We start from the raw sequence: 22,552 nt of genomic DNA, 5'->3' as shown, positions 1-22,552 counted from the left end.
GCAGATATGAGAACATTTGCTAAGAAAGTCTTTCCTTTAAGAGTACGTGGTATGAAAAGAAACCAGTTCCACCTTGAGCCATTAATCTACTGCCTTGGCTGTGCAAGAATCACTAAAGTTCCTTATGGTCCTAGCAAGAATTGCAAGGTGAAAATAGGAAAAAGTTAAGGTGAGAAAGCAAATTAAACCAAGCATCAGCTTTAATAACTCATCTGTTAATGTAGCTCACTGTATTAAGAGATTAAAACAAAACTCATATGCTCATCTCATATATGTGTAAAACATGCACCTATTTGTGACAAAAACTCATAGCAAAAAGTAGCAGGATTTTCTTTAAGCTAACAAAAGAATCTATCAAAAACCCACAGCAACTATTCTAATGGTGAAATATTGAGGCTTGCCTTAAATGTATGAATCACACATTCTTTCTTCACTTCTATTCAGCATTGTACTAGAGTCCTAGCCAACAAAGAAAGACAAGAAGGAAAAAAAAGCCCATAAGCACTGCCATGAAAAAAGCATAACAGGGCCGGCACCGTGGCTCACTAGGCTAATCCTCCACCTGTGGTGCCGGCACCCCAGGTTCTAGTCCCAGTTGGGGCGCCAGATTCTGTCCCTGTTGCTCCTCTTCCAGTCCAGCTCTCTGCTGTGGCCAGGGAGTGCAGTGGAGGATGGCCCAAGTGCTTGGGCCCTGCACCCCATGGGAGACCAGGAGGAAACACCTGGCTCTTGGCTTTGGATTGGCCCAGCGCGCCGGCTGCAGTGGCCATTTGAGAGGTGAACCGACGGAAGGAAGACCTTTCTGTCTGTCTCTCTCTCACTGTCTAACTCTGCCTGTCAAAAAAAAAAAAAAAAAAAGGCAAAACAGTGTGTGCAGTTGTCATGATTGCTTGCAAAAGGAAAAGTCCCCAATATATGTACAGTAAAATTATCAAAACTACTAATGGAGCTAGATAGAAAATCAATATCCAAAAAGCAATTCATTCCTTTATCTCAACAATAAGGAGATAAGAGAAGTTATCATCTACAAGGACAAAGGATCTGAATAGACATTTCTCAAAGGAAAAAGTACAAATGGCTAACAAATACATAAAAAAAATTGCTCAATATCACTAGCCTTTAGGGAAACGCTAATCAAAACCACAATCAGGTATCATCTCACTCCAGTGAGAATGGCTATTATCAAAAAGATAAAAAAAAAAAATACAAGTGCTGGCAAGGAGAAAAGGGAACCTTTGCACACTATTGGTAAGAATGCAAATTAGTATAATTATGAAGAATAGTATGAAAGTTCCTCAAAAAACTCAAAATAGATCTACCATATGACTCAGCCAGCCACTTGTGGGTATATGTCTGAAGCAAATGAAATCAGCATCTGAAAGAATGAGCCGCACTCCCTTGTTCATTGCAGCACGAGTCACGAGTCACGATAGCCAAGGTATAGAATCAGCCCAAGCATTCACTCTAGATGAATGGATAAAGAAAATGTGGTATACATACACTATCTATTATTCAGCCACAAAAAGAAATGAAATCCTAAAATTCTCAGCAACATGGATGAAACTAGAGATCATATGCTAAGAGACATAAGCCAGACAGAGAAAGACAAATGCCATATGTTCTTTCTCATATGTGAAAGTTAAAAAAAGTAGTTGATGTGAACTTAGAACATGGATTACTGGAGATTGGGAAGGTGAGGAAAAGAGATAGCAGGGGTTGCATAACAGAAACAGAGAGAAGTTCAAGTTCCAGTGATCCATAGCACAGTGGTACATCTACAATACACAATCACACATCGTATACACTATAATGAAAGCGAAGGAAGGAGTTGGCAGGCTACAAATGCAAAGAAAAGATAAGGAAGTAGAAAAGCTAGTTGCCTCTTTTGATTGATTTATGCTGTGCATATGCATACTGTGCACCATGAAAATGTAGATAGTAAATTCTAATGAAAAGTTTCTAAATAAAAATTTTTGAAAAAACATTGCCATTTAATAATGAAAAGGTGAATTTGTTAGAACAAAGATAATTTTTAAATGTGTAACATTTTTATGGATAAAATTATAGAACTTTTTGGAAGGTTATCAAGAAAGACTAAACAAATAGGCAAATCTTCACGTAACTGCTAAGAGGACCCAGAATTATGGGTATATTAATTCTCTTTCAGATTACTAATGTGTAAATTCAACATAATTCTAATGAAAACCCCAAATTTTTTCATGGACAAACGTTTAAAAAAAAAAAAACTGAGCAGAGCAGGAGGGAAGTAGGGGCTTGCTTGATAAAATATTAAGATTTGATATGAGCCAGTGCCGTGGCTCACTAGGCTAATCCTCTGTCTGCGGCGCCGGCACCCCGGGTTCTAGTCCCAGTCGGGGCGCCGGATTCTGTCCCGGTTGCCCCTCTTCCAGGCCAGCTCTCTGCTGTGGCCAGGGAGTGCAGTGGAGGATGGCCCAAGTGCTTGGGCCCTGCACCCCATGGGAGACAAGGAGAAGCACCTGGCTCCTGCCTTCGGATCAGTGCAGTGCGCCGGCCGCAGCGTGCCGGCCGTGGCGGCCATTGGAGGGTGAACCAACGGTAAAGGAAGACCTTTCTCTCTGTCTCTCTCTCACTGTCCACTCTGCCTGTCAAAAAAAAAAAAAAAAAAAAAGATTTGATATGAAGCAACAGGCACTAAGATGATGGATATGGGCTCAAGAATAGACACAGAAGCCAGCAGAATGTAAGAGAGCCCAGGAGTAGACCGACCACACCCTACTGGTGAGGGTCATCCTGGCTTATACTACAATGCCGGAATTCCTTCCAAATCCTGAAAGAGCTTGACTTCACACAATAATAGGTTTATCCAGCTTAGTCCTTTTGGCTGCTATAACAAAAATACATTCAACTAGGTGGTTTATAAACAGCAAAGACTTATTTCTCACACTTCTGGAGCTGTGAAGTCCAAGACCAAGTCGCTGGCATATTCACTGCCTGGGAAGAGCCCTCTGCCCCACGGGCAGCACTTTCTCACTGCGCCCTCATGTGGCCGCCTCTATGTAAGGCCCTAAGAGGACACTGCCCCTTGACCTAATCACCTCCCAAGGCCTAACCCGGGCGATGAGGATTCCTTGTTATTTTTAAAAATATATATTAATTTATTTGTAAGGAAGAGTTATGGGAGGGGAGGAGAGAGATTTCATCCACTGATTCACACCCCAAATGGCCATAATGGCCTGGGGCTGGGCCAGGCCAAAGCCAAGAGCTTGGAGGTTCATCTGGGTCTCCCACACGTGTGGCAGAGGCTTCCAATTACTTGTTCCATCATCTTATGCCTTCCCAGGCACATTAACAGGGAGTTGTGTTGGAAGTGGAGACTCAGAATGGGCACGCGTATGGGATGCCAATGTCACATGCCATGGCTTAGCCCACTGTGCCACAATGCTGGCCCAGGGACTAGGATTTCAACATATGAATCTGGTGGAAGGGGTATTAAAAACATTCATACCATAGAAATGCCTCACTCATAGTGCCAATTAACGAAGGTCAATTGATGCCATTCTTCAACTTGGAGGTCTGGACTCCTTCCATTGTTCAACTTCACAGCTTAGGCTCTTGGCTTCCTGCTTTGGGATGAGAGAGAGCACCTGTACATGACAACACACCTGCTCTTAACTGCCTCATCCCACTCCTGCTCACATTCCCAGTGGAAAGAACTCAGCCATGTGGGTCTCAACATACCCACATGAGAGGCTGGGAACTGCAATCTACATGTGCTCAGGGAGAGAAAACGATGAGATAAACCGGCATTTTCTCTGTCAAACTGTATGGAGACTTGAGCTGTGATAAAACCACCATAGCAGACCCCTAGGGGAAAAATCAAAGACTGCTAAATGATGCTAAGAAGGCAAAGAAACAGTCACCTCCTTCTGTGCACAGTGCACCAAGAAATACTTTCCAAATGTATTAAAAACGTAAATAAGAAAGATAAGAGTGATGTAGGAATATTGTTTTGGGGGCTGGCTTTGTAGCATGGTGGGTTAAGCTGCTGCCTATGTTGCCAGCATCCTATAAGGGTACTAATTTGAGTCCCAACTGCTCCACTTCCAATTCAGCTCCCTTCTAATGCACCTGGGAAAGCAGCAGAAGATGGCCCAAGTGCTTGGGCCCCTGCACCCATGTGGGAGACCTGGAGGAGGCTTCTGGCTTCTGGCTTTGGCCCCACCCTGCCCAAGCCCCAGCTGTTGTGCCCATTTGGGGAGTGAACCAGTAGACTGAAGATCTCTCTCTATCTCTATCTCTCTCTCTCTTTCCCTCTTTCTCTGTAACTCTAACTTTCAATAAATAAATCTTTTAAAAGAGACTATCATTTATCACAAGAATTTGAAAAGAATTCTTAAACAAACCTAGAAGAAATTATGGATCAAAATGACAAATGTAGGAAGAAATCATGGATAAAAATAAATCATAAGAAGGAGAAAAGAAATTACAAGCTGGTAGAAGCTTGCAATACATATAACTGACAAGGAAATGATACTAGTTGATTATTACAAAAATGCAAATAAATTAATAGAAAAAGTAACCTGGAAAAGCACAACATATAAGAGAAAATATTCATATCAATGGTTACTAAGCAAACAGAAATAACAAGTGAAAAAGTTAACATTAGAATTAGGAGAATATTTCATTTCACAACCATTTGATTGGAAAGGTTAAAAAGGCCATCACTGTGGTACTAGCGTCCCACATCAGAGTGTATGTTCCAGTCCCGACTGTTCACTTGTTAACAGCTTCTTTCTAGTGCACCTGGGAAGGCAGCAGAGGATGGCCCAAGTACCTGGGTCCCTGCGAACCCTGTGAGAGCCTCAGATGGAGTTCTTGTCTCCTGGCTTTGGCCTAGCCCAGACCTGATTATTGCAGCCATTTAGGGAGTGAACCAGTGGATGGAAGATATATCTCTTGCTGCCTTCCAAATAAATAATAAATTTTTTTTAAAAAAAGACAACATCACATGTTGACAGAGGAAGAACAATAGGACATCTCTACTACTTCTGAAAATATAAACTGACACCAAAAATTTAAGAACTAACAACACTATCCTGTGAAATTAAAATCATACACACCCGGGCCAGCGCCGTGGCTCACTTGGCTAATCCTTTGCCTGTGGCACCAGCATCCCATATGGGCTCAGTGTTCTAGTCCCTGTTGTTCCTCTTCCAGTCCAGCTCTCTGCTGTGGCTCAGGAGGGTAGTGGAGGATGGCCCAAATGCTTGGACCCCTGCACCCGCATGGGAGACCAGGAGGAAGCACCTGGCTCCTGGCTTCGGATCGGCACAGTGTGCTGGCTGTGGCAGCCATTTGGGGGGTGAACCAACGGAAGGAAGACCTTTCTCTCTGTCTCTCTCTCTCTCTCTCTCACTGAATATAACTCTACCTGTCAAATACATTAAAAAAGAAAATCATACACACCCATTAAATAGTAGTTCCATATGTTGGGAACTATGGCTAGATGCTTCAACACAGATGATAATCTTGAAAACACAATGTTGGAATGGACATTTCCCTAGCAGCTAAGACACTGGTTGGAATATCTGCAACCCATATTGGAGTGCCTGGTTTCAAATACCAGCTCTCGTCTGATTCCGGTTTTGTGGTTACGCGGGCCACAAGAGGCAGTGGGGATGGGTCAAGTGATTTGATTCCTGCCACCAATGGGGGAGACCCAGCTCCCAACTTTGTCCTGGCTCAGCCCTGCCTGGCCATTGCAGGCATTTGCAAAGTGAACCAGCAAATGGGAACTCTCTCTCTCCCTGCCAAAATGAATGAATGAATGAATGAATAAAATGTTAAAAAAGAAAATACAATATAGAGTGAAAAAAATTTGAATACAAATAGTATACCATTTTTATAAAATTAAACCAAGAAATTCTAAGTGTATTGTTTAAGAACACACACATACAACACACCTATATGTGTGTCAAGAATCCATACTATACAGAATAGCAAAAAATGCACAAAAGTGAAAATGGAAGATAATGGATGTCTTTGGGGATGCGGTATGGGAGGAGGGCAGAATAGAGCACATAGGAGCTTCAAGGAAGCAAATAAAATTAGAGTTCTTAAGTGGGGAGATGGGTTAAAAAGCAATCACTTATTATGTAATTAGCATAAATATTCTCTTGTGCATCAAATGCTTAATTTTTAAAATTAGAGCACCTGGGCAGGGAGGGAAAGTAGATCCTCCACAAACTGACACCTATTCAAGGGAGCCGTTGATTTTGCAGTTGCTTAGAAGCAATGAGTATATGTCCTTCTTTACACGCGGTCTATGGGGAGATCCTCTGTCCCTTTAACATTTAAGATTTTTCTTTTTCAAAATTACCTAAAAAGTCCTTCCAATATAACGTATATCATTTTCACCTTTTACTTAACATCAAAATCCCATTTTATTGTTTTTCAGTGGCCAGGTTTTATCTGCTCTTCCTAGAACCTCTCGGCAAGTTCAAGTGCTGCAGAATCTTACTACAACATACGAGGTAATTTCTCTGTCGTTATGATGATTCTGCTTTGTCTCATTATGTGCCGTGTTCCCTCCTGTGTTTTGTCTGACTTTCACATTTCTGAGATGGACTTCCGTTCTCACAGGTTTCTCTCCCTTCCCATCACTGCTTGATACTACTGGTTTTTCGGTCAGTTTCATAGTAGGACCTAGGAACTGACAGCGTGTACTTACAAAAATAGTAACAGAAGTTTGATAGAACATTGCTTTTGAAACTATGGTTCTTAAACAAGAAATAAGCCCATGAGGGGAAATGTATGATGATTTTCATGCCTGGGACCCTTCCCTCAGAATGATTAAGGAGTAGAAAATTAACAACAGTTACTAAAATATGGCAGAAAGTCGATGGATTCCCTGTTTCTTAGTGTTCTCCGACACGCAGCCTGGAGAACAGATTGCAGGTACAATGATGAGGGAAGGGGGGGAGCTGCAGGTGGCAGGGAGCAGCTTTAGACACCCTCTGCAGGGAGGAGGATTTTGCATGGAGAGTCCCAGACTGCAGGGCAGCTCTCCCAGGGGTTGGGCAGGGCCAGTGGTGAGTCCTGAAGCCGAAGTCCCATGTTACAGGCGCCTCAAATCTATTCAACTGCTAGTTGGCTGCAGCCCTGGGGGAGCATGGCCCCAGCCCCAGGTAGGACACCAGGGGTTGCGGTAGGACCGCCAGTCGGCTATTGCTTTGCACGGAAGAGCTGAGCAGTGCATTTGCAAGGCCACCACCCCACAGCAAAGAGGACATACCGGGAGAGGAAGTAGTCGAGATTTCAAATTTCAGTTCTTCCTATTCTGCCACTTCTTGGGGTTTGACTTTAAACAAGGAAGCTATGAACCTTAGTTTCGTCGCTGGGTAATGAAAATAGTAACGCTTGCATATTCTATCTAAGTGCTGTTATGGTGATGAAAGAAAAAAAAGAAAATGCTTTGGGAGAGTGCAGTAAAATAGGAAAAAATATAAATATTATTGGAAGGCTTTGCTCAAAGCCCATAATTAGACTCAAGAAGATGAATGGTGACAAGATAATCATATCAAAGGCATGAAATTTTTATTAGATAAAATCAATGTTGAATCAACTTTCTTTCTAGACAAAAATTTCATTTGTTTAATGATTTATTTATTTATTTGAAAGGCACAGTTACAGAGGGAGAGGGAAAGACAGAGAGAGAGAGCCCTTCCATCTGCTGATTCACTCCCCGGATGGCCATAATGGTCAGAGCTGATCCAGGCAGAAGCTGGTAGCCTGGAACTCCATTCAGGTCTTGCATGTGGTTTGCAGGGGCTCAAGCACTTGGCCCATCATTCTGCTGCTTCCCCGGATCCATTAGCAGGTGGCTAGATTGGAAGCAGAGCAGTGGGGACTTGAATCGGTGCTCACATAGGATGCCTGGGTCACAGCATAGTTTCACCCACTGTGCCCCAGCACGGGTCCCTCATTTTTCATTCAGAATTTCTGACTTAACATATCCAGATTTACAGCAGAGATCATTTTACTCATTTATTCATTCATTGTCTTACCAGATTTTATTGAATATCTGATATGTCACAGACCTTTCTTAGGCAACTAAAATTATAGAGAATGTTTAAGGCGCCTTACAATAAATGTCTATGTTACTACATGTGTGGAGTTCATTGGCCAGGAAATGTCTTTTTCATTTCCCTTACAGACACAGTATTTGTGGCTGTAGCTACAGATGAGAATCATGTGAATAACTCTGCTTTTCTTTTATCAATGTTTCCTCTTGAAACTGTAGATCGTTCTCTGGCAGCCGGTAACAGCTGAATTAATTGTGAAGCAGACAGAAGTCCATTTTTTTGTGAATGCGTCTGATGTAGGCACTGTAAAAGCCCATTTAAACGTGAGCAGAGTTCCATTCAGGTAGGCATATTCTGAGTTACTATCATAAATGCCTATGATGCGCTTGACCAGGGGAATGGGGTCATGGCTTCCTGGAAAAATGCCATGCTTACATTGAACGTGGAAATCTCTGAAAGGGATTGTTGATCAAACCCAAGGCTTTGTAACCCTGGACCTGTGGTTTAACCTCTTGTGACCTTGGTCCTCCATCTGAAATGGCTAGACACAATGATCTGTAGAAACTCTCCGTGCTCCCCTGCCTGTGGCCACTCTGTACCCAGACCGTGGGAACAAACTTGTCCTTCACCTTGGCTGGCTCTGTTGTGTCTCTTGGAAAAAGCCACGGCTGATGTGGCGCTGCTTTTTGTGGATTCTTCATTCATAGGCTTAGTGAACCATTGCAATGTCTGGCCCTAAACTGGATATGGTAGCAGTCTCTCTGCAGAAACTAGGTGCAAATCTGCCCCTGCCAGGTACCACCTGTGTGACCTTGTGACCCTTACTAAACAGCCTGTGCCTCTGGTTAGTAACTTCTAGATGAAAATAGCACCTACCTTCTGGACTAAGTGACTTCATGCATTTTTAAAGTGTATCAGGTGAGGTTTTTGTTCAAAGGCCACACCTTTTCCCTTTTGCCTTCTCCTCTGGCGCCCCAGTATCCTGCTGCCCTAATGCCTTCCTTGAGACCGGGCCGTCTTTTTGCATCATTAGGCAGCATGCTGTAAGAATGACTAGTAAAGTATTTTAAGTGTTTACTACCTTCCAGCAACTGTGTTGGGCCTTTCTACATACTTTATTTAACTCTGTGAGATAGATACTATCCCCAATAAGCAGATTTAAAAACTCTGACCCATAAAGCAAATTCTCAAGGTCAGCCAGCTAGAACAAGGCAGAGCTGAACTTGAACTCAGACTTCTCTGATGTCAAAGGCTTAGCTTTTACCCTAAATAAAATAAATAAATGCACAATAGATAAAATGCACAGAGGTCTAAATACAAGTAAATAAACATTTAAATATGACAGCTAAATTAAAAATATCCATCCCATGTGATAGAATGCCTCAATGCAGTTAAAAGGCTTGCCTAGTTAATACATTAAACAAGATGCTTTTCCCACACCGACGTTTTCACCTTACTTCTGGTTCCCAAGAGATTTGATCACCTTTGGCCCTGCAGAGCTTCTGGTGTAGGTTGATAAGACGCAAAAAGAGAATCCTTTCTGCTTCTCCTTGATCTTTGACTGGAAACAGAATAATGAATGTTGTTCTGGATTGGAGAAAGGTGACCATTAATCTCTAAGTTCCTATAAGAGACACTGAAGAATTACAATCAAGGAATGTTGATAATGGTGGAAAGGGTGAATTTCAGGAAGGTTCTGAAAACATACTTGGTGCCCAGGTAGGCTCTGCGGAGAGGGTTTGTGAGTTCAGCTAACCATACAGTGCAATGGTTTGCTTTTTAATTTTTTTTATTTATAGAAAGAGAACAAATTTCATTTATCTTCTATGTGTACTTTAAATAAATAAATAAATAAATAAAGAGCATAATGATGCTTCCTATCCTACCCCCCTCCCTCCTTCTTCAATGATGGAATTTTACCTTCACGTACTGCTTATCAGATTTCTTGCGCATGCTCCCCATGCCCCTCGTTGTGCCTGCAAGGGGCCCCGTGGGAAGGTGAGTGCTCTCCCTGGAAGCCAGCTCACCCTCTGTCTCATCACCTAGTGTCTTGATGGCAGATGTGGAGCACCTCATCCGACAGCAGACTTCCAATGACACCGTCAGCCCGCGGGCATCTTCGTTCTACTACGAGCAGTACCACTCGCTGAATGAAGTAAGTCACCGCACGGCTCTCCAAAGTCTCTGTTCCCGTGGAAATGACCAAAGTCATAGTCGGTGGAGGGTGCTGAAAAAAACCCATAGGTTGATTTTCTGCTGGTAATTCAGCCTTCTGTAGATCTCCTCCCTGGGACGGTTACATGGTATCCGGGAGATTCCTTGGAGCGGGATGTCTGTCCACAGCTGAGTGTCCCCAGCTGCTAGCAGCAATATTTGATGCTAAGGAATAACAGGAAATAAAGGATAATAATGGGAAAAGTCACAATACTTTAAAGATCAATATTTCTTACCTTTCTATATGTTTCTTACTAATTTTTCACTCATCCTCTAAACCTTGACATTTACTAAAACTGCAACTTTATTAATTTTCCTATACAGTGAAAGAAGCACCCTGCCCCAAGTGTTTGAGTTCATTCCTTCCACGTCCAAAGATCTTAGAGGAATCTCCCTGCTTTGAAGAAGGTGTCTGCTTCTTCTGGTGAAGAAATGCTTTGAACTTGCTCTGTGACTAACCACTGGTTTCCGTTCTGATAGATCTATTCTTGGATAGACCATGTAACTGAGCGCTACCCTGATATGATTAAAAAAATTCACATTGGATCCTCATTTGAGAAGCAGCCACTTTATGTTTTAAAGGTATGTTGTAAGAGTCATTGATCTCTCAGTGGAGAGGAGAGATCAGTTCTCCAGCAGAGCTTGTTATAACTTGGATTTTTTTTTTTCTTTGAGTTACGGAAATATTTGTATTATAGTTATTCCTTAACTTTTGTATCCAGCTATTAAAGGGTTGGCTATTACCTTCATTTTTTTCCTATAATAATGCAATGTCAGTGTAGAAATTCCGGTTCCAGAATCAATTCTGTTTATGTGGCAATAGAGAAGCCATTTAACTCTCCTGGACTTTAGCACTCATGTTCATAAAATGAAGTAGGTAGTCTGGTGTGTTTTTCAAGAACCTGTTCATACCATCACTTGGAACTGCTGATTGACTTAGAGAAAAGAAGGAAGAAAAAAGAAGGAAGGAAGGAAGGAAAGGTGGGATAAAAAGAGGGAGGAGAGAGGGAAGGAAGAAGAGGAATCTATTATTGGAGGAAGAGTGGTTCAGCTTTTGGAACCGAAGTGAGAGAGAAATAACCAAACCTAAAGAAGAGTGGGAACCCAGTGACCGCAAGGGTCCTTGTCAGTAGGGCTCCTATAATGGTTTCTGTTCCAACTGGTGTCCATTTGGTTATTTATTTCAGTTACAAAATATTATGGCAGAGAATCTGATAAATCTCTCTCAGATTTTTTTTTTTTAATCGATTGGCCTTAGTAAAAGTCAATGAACATCACCACTGGAAGAATTTCAGGATTCTTTAGATTCTTAAGGATTTAGAATTTTACACCACAATAATTACTTCTTGTTTAGTTCCTAATTCTGTAGCTTTTTTTAAACCACTCTCTTCCTTAAAAAGAAAAATTAAAAAGACACTCTGGAAAAAACATAGTAGAAAAATACATTTGAATTAATAATATGTCATTTATACACAGTATCCCAATATTCACAAATTTGAAATAGACGTTTTGGTCATCCAAAGACTTTAAGACAGGATTTTTCAGTTTTAATCCATCCATAACAAGAAGAGACTACTGCACAAACTCAAGACAGTCACATGAAGTGCTGGGTCCTCTTGGTGTTTGAGTTGGTCAGCAAGATTAGATCCATGTCATTATGGCATATCCACTCATGACACTGGCTTCCAGCTATGTCATGTGTGCTTCTTGGAACATGTGACTCTGGAAACTGGATGTTCACATTGGAAAGTCATGTAACCTGGGTGCTTTAGTCCTGCTCTTACTTGACCAAAATGTGCACATAATGGGAATCTCTAGGGCTTCTCCATCTTTCCAGAGTCAGAACCAGTGCCAAGAGAGTTTGTTCAGCCATTACAAAGGTCAAGGAAGGCAGCTAATCCTGACAACTCAGGATTTTCTTTATACTGAGTAGATTACATCAGCCACATATAGTTCTCTCTGACTATACAATTTGGTCATTAGTGGTCACTTGACTTTCTCACTTTATTATTGGATATTGTTATCTCTTATCTGTTTTTGTTAGCAAAAAGCATTTTGGAGTGGTATACATAGCAATCTCAGTATTTAACGCCATTTTTCGCATGTGGCATGGGAGTTGCTAGATTCAACTGTAAGCTCTGGTTCCTGATTCTAGTTCCCTGATAATGCAGATCCTGCAAAGTTGCAATGATGGCTCAAGTAATTGGGTTCCTGCCACCCTTTAGAGAGCCAGGATTGGACTTCTGGCTTCTGGATTCAGCCTTCCAGTCATGTGGGCATTTGGGTAGTGAACCAGTGGAGGGGATCTCTCTCCTCTCTCCTCTCTCTCTTTCTCATCAAATAAATGAGCACATAATCTATATATTTGACTCTGTTCTCTTTACTTTGGAATTGCAACTGTACATATTTGTTTAATTTTATGGGCTTCTTCCTTTCCTCCATAACTAATTTTGAAAGCAATTAAATTAGGATTAAGTCTGGAAGTGTTTTCAAGAATTCCTCTAGGTGGCCAGCGCCGCGGCTCAATAGGCTAATCCTCCGCCTGCGGCGCTGGCACTCTGAGTTCTAGACCCGGTCAGGGTGCTGGATTCTGTCCCGGTTGCTCCTCTTCCAGTCTAGCTCTCTGCTGTGGCCCAGAAGGGCAGTGGAGGATGGCCCAGGTCCTTGGGCCCTGCACCCACATGGGAAACCAGGAGAAGCACCTGGCTCCTGGCTTCAGATCAGCACTGTGCACTGGCCACAGCACCCATTGGGGGGTGAACCAACGGAGAAAAGGAAGACCTTTCTCCCTGTCTCTCTCTCTCACTGTCCACTCTGCCTGTCAAAAAAAAAAAAAAAAAAAAGAATTCCTCTAGGGGCCGGCACAGGTTAACACCCTGGCCTGAAGTGCCGGCATCCTATATGGCACCGGTTCAAGACCTGGCTGCTCCATTTCTGATCCAGCTCTCTGCTGTGGCCTGGGAAAGCAGTGGAGGATGGCCCAAGTCCTTGGGCCCCTGCTCCCATGTGGGAGACCTGGAAGAAGCTCCTGGCTCCTGGCTTCAGATCCACACAGCTCCAGCTGTTGTGGCCAATTGAGGAGTGAACTATTGGATGGAAGACCTCTCTCTCTCTCTCTCCCTCTCTGCCTCTCCTCTCTCTGTGTAACTCTGATTTGCAAATAAATAAATAAATCTTAAAAAAATGCTACTTTAAAAAAAAAAAGAATTCCTCTTAAGACCTCCAAGCAATCACCAAGGAAGGCTGAAAATCCTTTACTGGCCCACAGTACTGGAGTCAGCACAAGGCCTCTGTCCCTAGGTTTGTCCTTGGAAATCAGTTCTTTTGAAGTTAGATGCATGCTGCTTTTTCTGTGAAATGGGGAAATGGTCTATATATAAAAAGTGTGAGTTCTGGGGAAAATTGTGAGGGAAGCTCTGTTCCTGGTGTGTCTTTACTCCCCTAGGGAGGGCTGCCCACTCAACACACGCCCATTTACCTGTAACTGAAGCATGAATATACAGTTCTCTGTTCTCTTCTGCATTTCTACATACAGCTCTGGTATGACTAGGTGATTGTGGAGGGATAAAAAGAGCTTTAAATCGAGAGTCCTGGCTTCATGCTTCTAACCTAACTCACAGCTGCAATGTGATCTTAGCTAGTGTCCCTGACCCTCACCAGCCTTCAACTTTCCCTTGAGAATTCTCAAAGGAATATAGAGAACAATGTGTATGTTATCTATTTGTCAAAAGGTCTAACTATAAGCACTTTATAAGTGGAAGCTATTATCCTGAGATGTTACTGGTTTTGCTGTTTTGGGATTTTTTTTGGGCAGGTTTCTGGACAAGGACAAAAAAACAAAAATGCCATATGGATTGACTGTGGAATCCACGCAAGAGAATGGATCTCTCCTGCTTTCTGCTTGTGGTTCATAGGCTATGTGAGTATCCACATTCCCTTACACCAGTGTTTCTCCTGATGGGGCCCAAGATCACCTGTGTCAGAACCAACTGGACTGTAATTAAAGTGCATTTTCTCAGGTCACATCCAGGAATTCTTGACTGGATTCTTCTGGAAGTGAGGCTTGGGAAGTTTTGATATTCACAAGCTTTCCAAGTGTATTTTATATATACTAAGTTTGAGAATCATGATTTTAAGCATTTAAATTACTCCAAAGATTGTTATTCTTTAATTCTTCCATTAATTTCTGGTCCTAACCATTGAGAAGTAACTAGAATTAACATGCTAATTGTAATATGCTTACTACTTCAGATGTTTCCAGTAGAAGAAAGGTCTGAAGCAATTATCTAGGTTGGGTCACAATCTCTTTGTGTTTTGGTCTGAATAGTCTAGACACATTGTGTCCTTGGAACATGATGCACACCCTTCCAGAGCAGCTACTGTTTTTCCACATGTCACAATACAGAATCTTGTCCCAGAAAAAAGAGATCAGCATCCAAAAAAGCCATATATAGTCTAGGAATCTGCCACCAAAGTAAAGAAACTAATGACTATCAACTTCCATAATGCATGAAAGTAGTAAGAATTAAGTTTCAAATCCTATAAAATGGTAACACAAATTGTCCTCTACATAGAGTCATCCCACTGGAAGAAGAACTCAAAATATGTGTCTAATAATGGTAATTGCCACCTTTCACTCAATTCATATTGGGTAAAGTTTTTTTCTTAATTCCTGTCCAATTTTTGTGTGAAACGTTTTCCCTCCTGTTACACACCCTATCCTCTACCCCACCACCTGCTGAGAGTTTTTGTGAGAGAATTTACTCCACAAATATTTATAAATTGCTCATGAGGTTCCAGACTTTCAAGATACAAAAGGAAACAATATACAGATGAAGGATCTTTTTATTTTTTTAAAAAAGATTTATTTATTTATTTGAAAGTCAGAGTTACACAGAGAGAGAAGGAGAGGCAGAGAGAAAGAAGTCTTCCATCTGCTGGTTCACTCCCCAGCTGGCTGCAATGACCAGAGCTTCCCACACAGGTACAGGGACCCAAGGACTTGGCCATCTTCTACTGCTTTCCCAGGCCATAGCAGAGAGCTGGATTGGAAGTGGAGCAGCCAGGACTCAAATCAGTGCCCATGCGGGATGCTGGCACTACAAGCGGTATCTTTACCTAGTATGCCACAGTACCGCCCCCCCACCCCAGGATCTTACAGTCAAGTATTTTGCCCCAAAACAAGAACCAGATTTTTTTAGTCAATATGGTCAATAAATTCTGCCTAATAAACAATGAAGAACTTCCATCCTCACCTGCCTGAAACTAATTCAGATCATCTCTCTGTGATTCAAACCACTGGAAGGGGAATTAGCTTTTTGAAAACTGCATGGGTATATTTTATATTTAAAAAGCTAAGCACCCAAAGGCAAATTGAAAATTCAGCTTTTCAATCTTTCACTCTATTCTACAACTCAGTAAGGTTTTCAAAAATCATATCATTTGGTCTCAATGAAGGTAGTACAACACTGGGAAGATTGAAATCAATCTTTCCTTTCTGTACGTTTCATGGTCTCTCAGGAGACCAAATTTGGCTGCATTTCATTTCTACACAGGCAGGGGCTAAGACTGACTTGTGTATACCTGTATGACTACAGTCAAAACCCCACTCGCCATCAGGCATGTCATAGGAGCCTAATGAACATGTGTTGGCTCTCTGTCTGAGTGCTGTGTTGCCAAGGCAGAGAATGCAATGTTCCTGATCTGAGCAGACATCCTGAGATGAAAAAATGAAGAAGGAAGCTCCACAGAAGTATAAACAAGTTTATTAGGGCAACTTCCATATGGGATTCCAGATGGAAATAAGAGCTAGGGCTGGACCAGGCTGAAGCCTAGAGCCTGGAACTCAAGCCAGGTGTCCCAAGTGGGTGGCAGGAATCCAAGCACATGAGCTATCATCTACTGCCTCCTAGGGTGTACAGTAGAAGGAACTGGATTAGAAGTGGGATAGCCAGGACTCAAACCACACTTCACATGCTGAAGCGATTTAACTACTGTGCCACATGCCCACCCCAGGCAAGATTTTATCCTTTTACAAATCACAAGGGAGCAAGGTATTTGAATTTATTATGCTACACCATCCCTTTAGCATTCTTTAGGAGTCCCTTAGGCATCATGTTGGGTTGTCCTATCTTATCAGAAAGGCTTATAATAAACACATTTTTATGGCTGAAGAATGATGTTAATTAGGTGATGAGCTTCCTTCTGAGACAGAACAAGACTTACTATGGCATCACTACATGTCGCACACCATGCTTTGCTCAGTACCTTTTCCACCAACTGGTTCTTCTCATTGCCAACCTCCCTCTGAACTTCTGCCCTGGAGAATGCTATCTACTTGCACACCATGGCATACTCTAACCTCAGGGCCTTCCCAGAAGGACACTGCTTCATAGTAGCTTTATCAAGGAGAGGGGCTGCTGAATAGTATCTAGATTTTTTTGTTTCCTTAAATATTTATAGTGGGCTTTTTGGCTTTAATCAGGAATTATTTTTGTTTTTTTGGAGGGAAGTTCAGAAATATTTATATTTTGTATCAATTACATAGGAAGATTGTTTGTACCCTGTGCAAGGCGTTTACCACCACCTGTAAAAGTACCTTGTGCTCAGTTCTTTTAAGGAATTAATATCTTCTTAAAGGTTGCATCAACAAACCTAACCATGCCAAATGACTTTTTACAAAGGAACGAAAAACACATGAAAGAAACAGACCAAGGTTAGAAGGATTAAAATGAAATGTTTTAAACGTACTTGGTTTATTTTGTAGGTAACTCAATTCTATGGGGAAGAAGGACTGCATAAAAGTCTTCTGAAGCATGTGGACTTCTATGTTATGCCAGTGATTAATGTGGATGGTTACGACTACACATGGAAAGAGGTAGGTGAAGGCAAAGAAACAAAACAAAGCTTGCTTCCTTTGTGGATACAGGATACATAAGCTGAACTATGTAGACTAACCGAATCTTGGCACAAAGGTCTTATGAAAAACTTGTAAATTTTTATTATGGAAAATTTAAACATACATAAAGTGGACATGATTAGAAAGTAATCTATGTACTCAACACACAGTCTCAACTACAATCAACCCATGGCCAACAATGTTTTTTCTGTATCCTCCACCCACTTCTACCTTACCCATAGTATTTTAAAGCAAACCCCACATACCACATGATTACATTAATAAATTTTCCGTATGCATCTTGGAAAGGACTGTGAAGAAAAAACAACCGCAGTATAATTATATCTAAAAAGTCACAATAAATAGGGAAGACACTGGCTGCGTGGTTAAGATGCCAGCCACCTGCACTGGAGTGCCTGTGTTGGATACCCACCTCTGGCTCCCGACTCTGATACTGCTCAGAAATGGAGCAGCCAGGAATAGAACAGGTACTTATATGGGATTGTGACATCGCAGGCAGTGGCCCAACCCACTACACCACAATGCCAGTCCCCACTATATATCGTTAAATGAACAAATTATGTTTCAGAATAATATAGAATGACTCTGTATAGAAAAGAAAAGAAGGCAAAATAAAGGAACAAAAAGCTACACTTTACACACATATACACACATATATATTTATTTGGATATTAAAAAAAAGATTTTTTTCTTGGTGTATGACCATGTCTAACTTTCATAATTAACAAAAAGTATTAAAAATAGATTGCCATTATCTTTATATTTTAAAAAAGTGATGCCTTTCCTTGAGATACAAATGTGACTGCCATGGATATGTTGGTGTTGTGTTTATTCAGAATCGAATGTGGAGAAAGAACCGTTCTTCTCACAGGGGCAATCGTTGTATTGGAACAGACTTGAACAGGAACTTTGCTTCCAAACACTGGTGTGGTAGGTGGCTTACTTTATTTCCAGCAATGTCTCTTCATTAAAAGGGTGATAAGAAAGGCACTGAGCAAACTAGTAACAGGGAAGGCCTGACTGAATTGGAGTTCAATTTAAATACTACACTTTTGGGGTAAATGTAATACTAACAATAGTGACTACTCAGCAAATTGCTCACCCCTCCACCCTGCTGTTTCTTTACCATTCAAATAAAGAGGTCAGGGGCCAGCTTTATGGTACTGCCTGTGTCACTGGCATCCATAGGAGTGTTCATTCAAGTCCTGGCTATTCCATTACAAATCCAGCTCCCTGATAATGGTTAATGGCACAAGTATTTGGGCCCCTGCTACCCATGTGGGAGAACCAGTTGGAGTTCCTGTTGTGACCATTTGGGGAGCAAACCAGCAGATGGAAGGTCTCTCCCCTTCCCCTCTTTCTCTAATGCTGTCTTTCAAATAATTCAATTTTTTAAATTAAAAATAAAATAAGGAGGTTCCTTAAAGTCCCTCCTAGTTTCAAAGCTCTAATATTCTATTATCCTAAGATAACATGGAAGGGACTGTTCAAGATCCTACTTTAATAAACAAATAACATTTGTCATTAAGATATCAAAAATCTCAGATCCAGACCTTTCATTTTCAATTGTGCAGGCAAATGTTTACTTCTGCAGTGATTGAAAACATTTTTCTTTTTTTTTCACTATTCGCTTTCTTAACAAGTTCTGTTTTCATGAATAATATAAAGAAAATAGAAACAGTAATATAAAGATAAGCACAGTGGGACTTAATCATTTCTTGATTTGAATGAGTTGAAGTCCTCAGAGGGTACTGATTTAGCTATTTGAGAACATAGTACTACACTTGAGATGCATTTTCAAAACAAAACAAAATGGAGCCATGAGATTGCATCATTTATATTTCCAAATTAGGCACACATGGATGTGTGGGAACTACAAGGAGAGAAAAGCTCTTGTATTCACGGAGGCACCCTCTTCTTCCCACACGTTTGCTGTTCACAATCTTAGTATGGGATCTTATCTATTTCCTCTGAAAGAAGTAAAAATGCATGATTTTGAATATTTCATCATTGTCCCAGAGTACACATGAAAACCACACAACAAAGCCCTTATCCTCTTTCTTTCCCCTCTGGGTTAGAACCTCCAGCAGGGCAGGGACCATCATTCCTCATCCAGTGCAAGGCCTGGCATGCAGAGGCCAGGGTTCTCAGAAGTGTGAATTAAATGAACCCGTGCGTGAATCACGTTGCTCTGAGATCTACAGATGCGGTAGGAACACAAAGGAAGGAGCACGTGATCCTGACTTAGGGAACACTTAGTGGTTTCCCCCTAACAGTCATCCTTAAAGTTACCTTAAAGGTCCACAGGCTGCTGTAGCACTGATAACTGGCCAGGGACTCAGGGGAGCAGCGCTAATGCCAAAAAGGTCTGAATCAATTTACTGACTAAGTGCCAAACAGTTTACATATCATCTATATATCACAGATGGAGAAACCCAGACTCTAAACTATTAGGTTCCTGGGGCCGGCACTCTGGTGTTGTAGGCTAAGCCTCCACCTGTGGCACTCGCACCCCAAATGGGTGCCAGTTCATGTCGTGGCTGCTCCTCTTCCGATCCAGCTCTCTTATGGCCTGCTTATGGAAAGCTGTAGAGGATGGCCCAAGTGATTGGCCCCCTGCACCCACATGGGAGACCAGGAAGGAGCTCCTGGCTCTTGGTTCCTGGCTTCAGATTGGCTCAGCTCCAGCTGTTCTGGCCATTTGTGGAGTGAACCAGAGGATGGAAGACCTTTCTCTCTGTCTCTCCCTCTCTCTGTAACTCTAATTCTCAAATAAATAAATAAAATCTAAAAAATAAAACAGTTTCCTTGCTCAAGTTCTCTGGCTAGTAAGTGGTAGAGCTAGTATATAAACCCAGGCCAACTGACTCCAAATTTATTGAAATTCTTCTTTGTCTGACAATAACTCTCCAACAAGCTCCCTTTTGTAATTTCCCATTTTATCTTCAAGCTCTTTTGGTACTCAATTTTAGTTAATCATTTTCATAGTGATTTCATTATTATCTAGTTTGAATAGCTGAAAGATCAAAATGTAGTTTGTGATTTTCATCAAAACATACCTCTGTCCCTCTTAGGCATGGTACTTTATTATTACATAATACAAGAGCTGGAAACAGAGGTAGCAAATATATAAGAAAGAAAGGATCAAATAAAACAAAAAGGAACTTTTTTTTTTTTTTTTGCCAGCTGTCCCAGCATCTCTTCATGACTATATAAGCAAAACAGTGTGAAAGGAGAATTAAATTTTATTTCTTGCTTGTCCCCGCAACAAGAACATGCCTTTATGTTGCTTTATGCAAAGGGTCTAAGAGCAATTCACTGACAAACAGGAAGTGGCATGTCAAGCTGACTTACTCACTTTTTATGTTCATCTTACCCTCCTTCTATACTAAAATCCGTTATTTCTTTTACTATGAGACGTAGTGTTTATTAAAACTAATTTTTATTATGTAATATATATGTAACATAAAATTTGCCTTTTTAATTAATCATTAACATTTTTGAAATACATTTTATGTGAGAGGCAGAGAGAAAGTGTTTCTATTGCTGGTTTATTCCCAAAGTGCCCACAATGTCCAGGACTAGGCCAACCAAAGCCAGGATCCAGGTCTCAGTCTAGGTCTCCCACATGGGTAGCAGGGACCCAATTACTTGAGCCATCACTCACTGCCTTCCAAGGTCTGCATTAGCAGGAAACTGGAGTTAGAAACTGGAACCAGGTATGGAATCCAGGCACTCTAATATGGAATGCGAACATCCTGTAGGCTAAGTGCCCACTCCCATTTTAACATTAGAATTGTAAACTCAAGTGGCATTACTTACATTAACAGTGTTATGTAACCACCTGACTACCTATTTCCAAAATTTCAATGTTATCCCAAACAGAAACTCTGCTAACTATTAAACAATGTCTCCTTATTCCTTGCCTTTTCCCCAGTTGCAGGTAATTTCTAATCTACTCTCTCTTTCTCTGTCTCTATGAATTTGCCTGGTCTAAATGATGCTTTTGATTCCATGTCTATAAGTAAAAGAATGCTTGAGCTTGTAAGAGCCTGATAGCCCCAAATCCCCAGGGAAGAGACGTGACCCTCCTGAGACTCAGGGAGATGCAGTAGTTTGCTCACATTGACGTGGCTGCTTAAGTCGAGCAGAGTCTCACACGCAAGTTTCCTGGCTCTTCAGGGATCTTTCCCCTAAAATGCTCGAAATCTCTAAAATGACAACCACAGAGTAAGAGTCAGAGACTGCCTTGCATTAACAACATGTTTATTGAGCACTTGAAATGTGGCTTGTCAGTGTAAAAGTGACAGAGGGATGGGCATTTAGCCCAGGAGTGACGATGCCAGTTCAGGCACTTGTATGCCATATTGGAGGCTATGGGTTTGATACTTGGGTCTGGCTCCTGACTCCAGCTTCCTGCTAATGCAGATGCTGGAAGGCAGCAGTGATGGGTCAAGTAATTGGCCTCTTATCATCCATGTGGGAGCCCTGGGATGAATTCCTGCTCCAGGCTTTCGCTCCATCCAGTCCTATATATTGAAGGCAGTTAGTTGGGGAATGAACAGTGAATGGAAATCTCTCCCCCTCTCAAATGAATAAACAACACACTTAAAACATTGTGTTAACAAAATTTGCATATTTTTGAATAATTTAATGTTGATTCCATTTGAGATGATGATACTTTGTACATACTGAGTTAAATGAAGTAGAATATTAAATTCATTTCACTTGCTGCTTTTTACTTTTATGAAAGTAGTTACTTGAAAATTTAAAATAAGTGTGTGACATGCATTATGTTTCTATTGAACATCCCTGGTCTGTAGACTCATACAGCAAACTTAGGGAACCCACAGTGTATGCAGGCACTGTGCAGTTCTTTGTATGCATTAGCTAAGCTGATACTCAATCTCCAGTTAATGTAGAATTTTTAAATCATGTAGATAAAGAAATTGAGCTTTAGCTAGGTTTAAAAAATTACCCAAGGCCACATAGCTATTAAGTGGCAAAGCCAAGATTAAAACTGAGCGATTGGGTACTTAACAGTATGCTGTGTAGCCTCATACTGTGTAGGATGGTTACCACCAACAGCGTGAAATTTGCATCTCCTAACATAACAATATATACTTCCTAGGGTTGCTGTGAGGATTAAGTGAGGAACTGCAGAAATCTTACCACAGCTCCCGACATAAGGCTTGTACTCTGTGGGTGGGAGCTGCTGCTGCTGTTATTATTATCTTTGTTCAAGAGAACAGCTGGACAGAAACTAGTCTTGCTTTCAAATTATCACTGGGAGAAACAAGACTGACAGCACAAATGGGTCCTACAACATTTCTAGGAGGGAGTAATCTCTTGA

At 41.4% G+C, this 22,552-nt stretch overlaps 1 protein-coding gene across 1 annotated transcript in view; it reads left to right on the top strand.

Annotated features, from left to right (window-relative positions):
- Positions 1–22,552, top strand: part of CPB2 (carboxypeptidase B2) — a 44,721-nt gene that overhangs the window by 12,752 nt on the left and 9,417 nt on the right. The window contains exons 2-8 of the mRNA XM_062194169.1: positions 6,440–6,515; positions 8,285–8,409; positions 10,113–10,221; positions 10,761–10,862; positions 14,095–14,199; positions 17,047–17,157; positions 18,036–18,129. Of these exons, the coding sequence (XP_062050153.1) occupies positions 6,440–6,515; positions 8,285–8,409; positions 10,113–10,221; positions 10,761–10,862; positions 14,095–14,199; positions 17,047–17,157; positions 18,036–18,129 (722 nt within the window). The remainder of the gene's footprint in view (positions 1–6,439; positions 6,516–8,284; positions 8,410–10,112; positions 10,222–10,760; positions 10,863–14,094; positions 14,200–17,046; positions 17,158–18,035; positions 18,130–22,552) is intronic.

The sequence above is a fragment of the Lepus europaeus genome, chromosome 6 (genome assembly GCF_033115175.1).
Source record: "Lepus europaeus isolate LE1 chromosome 6, mLepTim1.pri, whole genome shotgun sequence".
NCBI classification, from domain to species: domain Eukaryota; kingdom Metazoa; phylum Chordata; class Mammalia; order Lagomorpha; family Leporidae; genus Lepus; species Lepus europaeus.
Note: the sequence above shows the minus strand (reverse complement) of the source record. Positions and strands in the feature narration are given on the sequence as shown.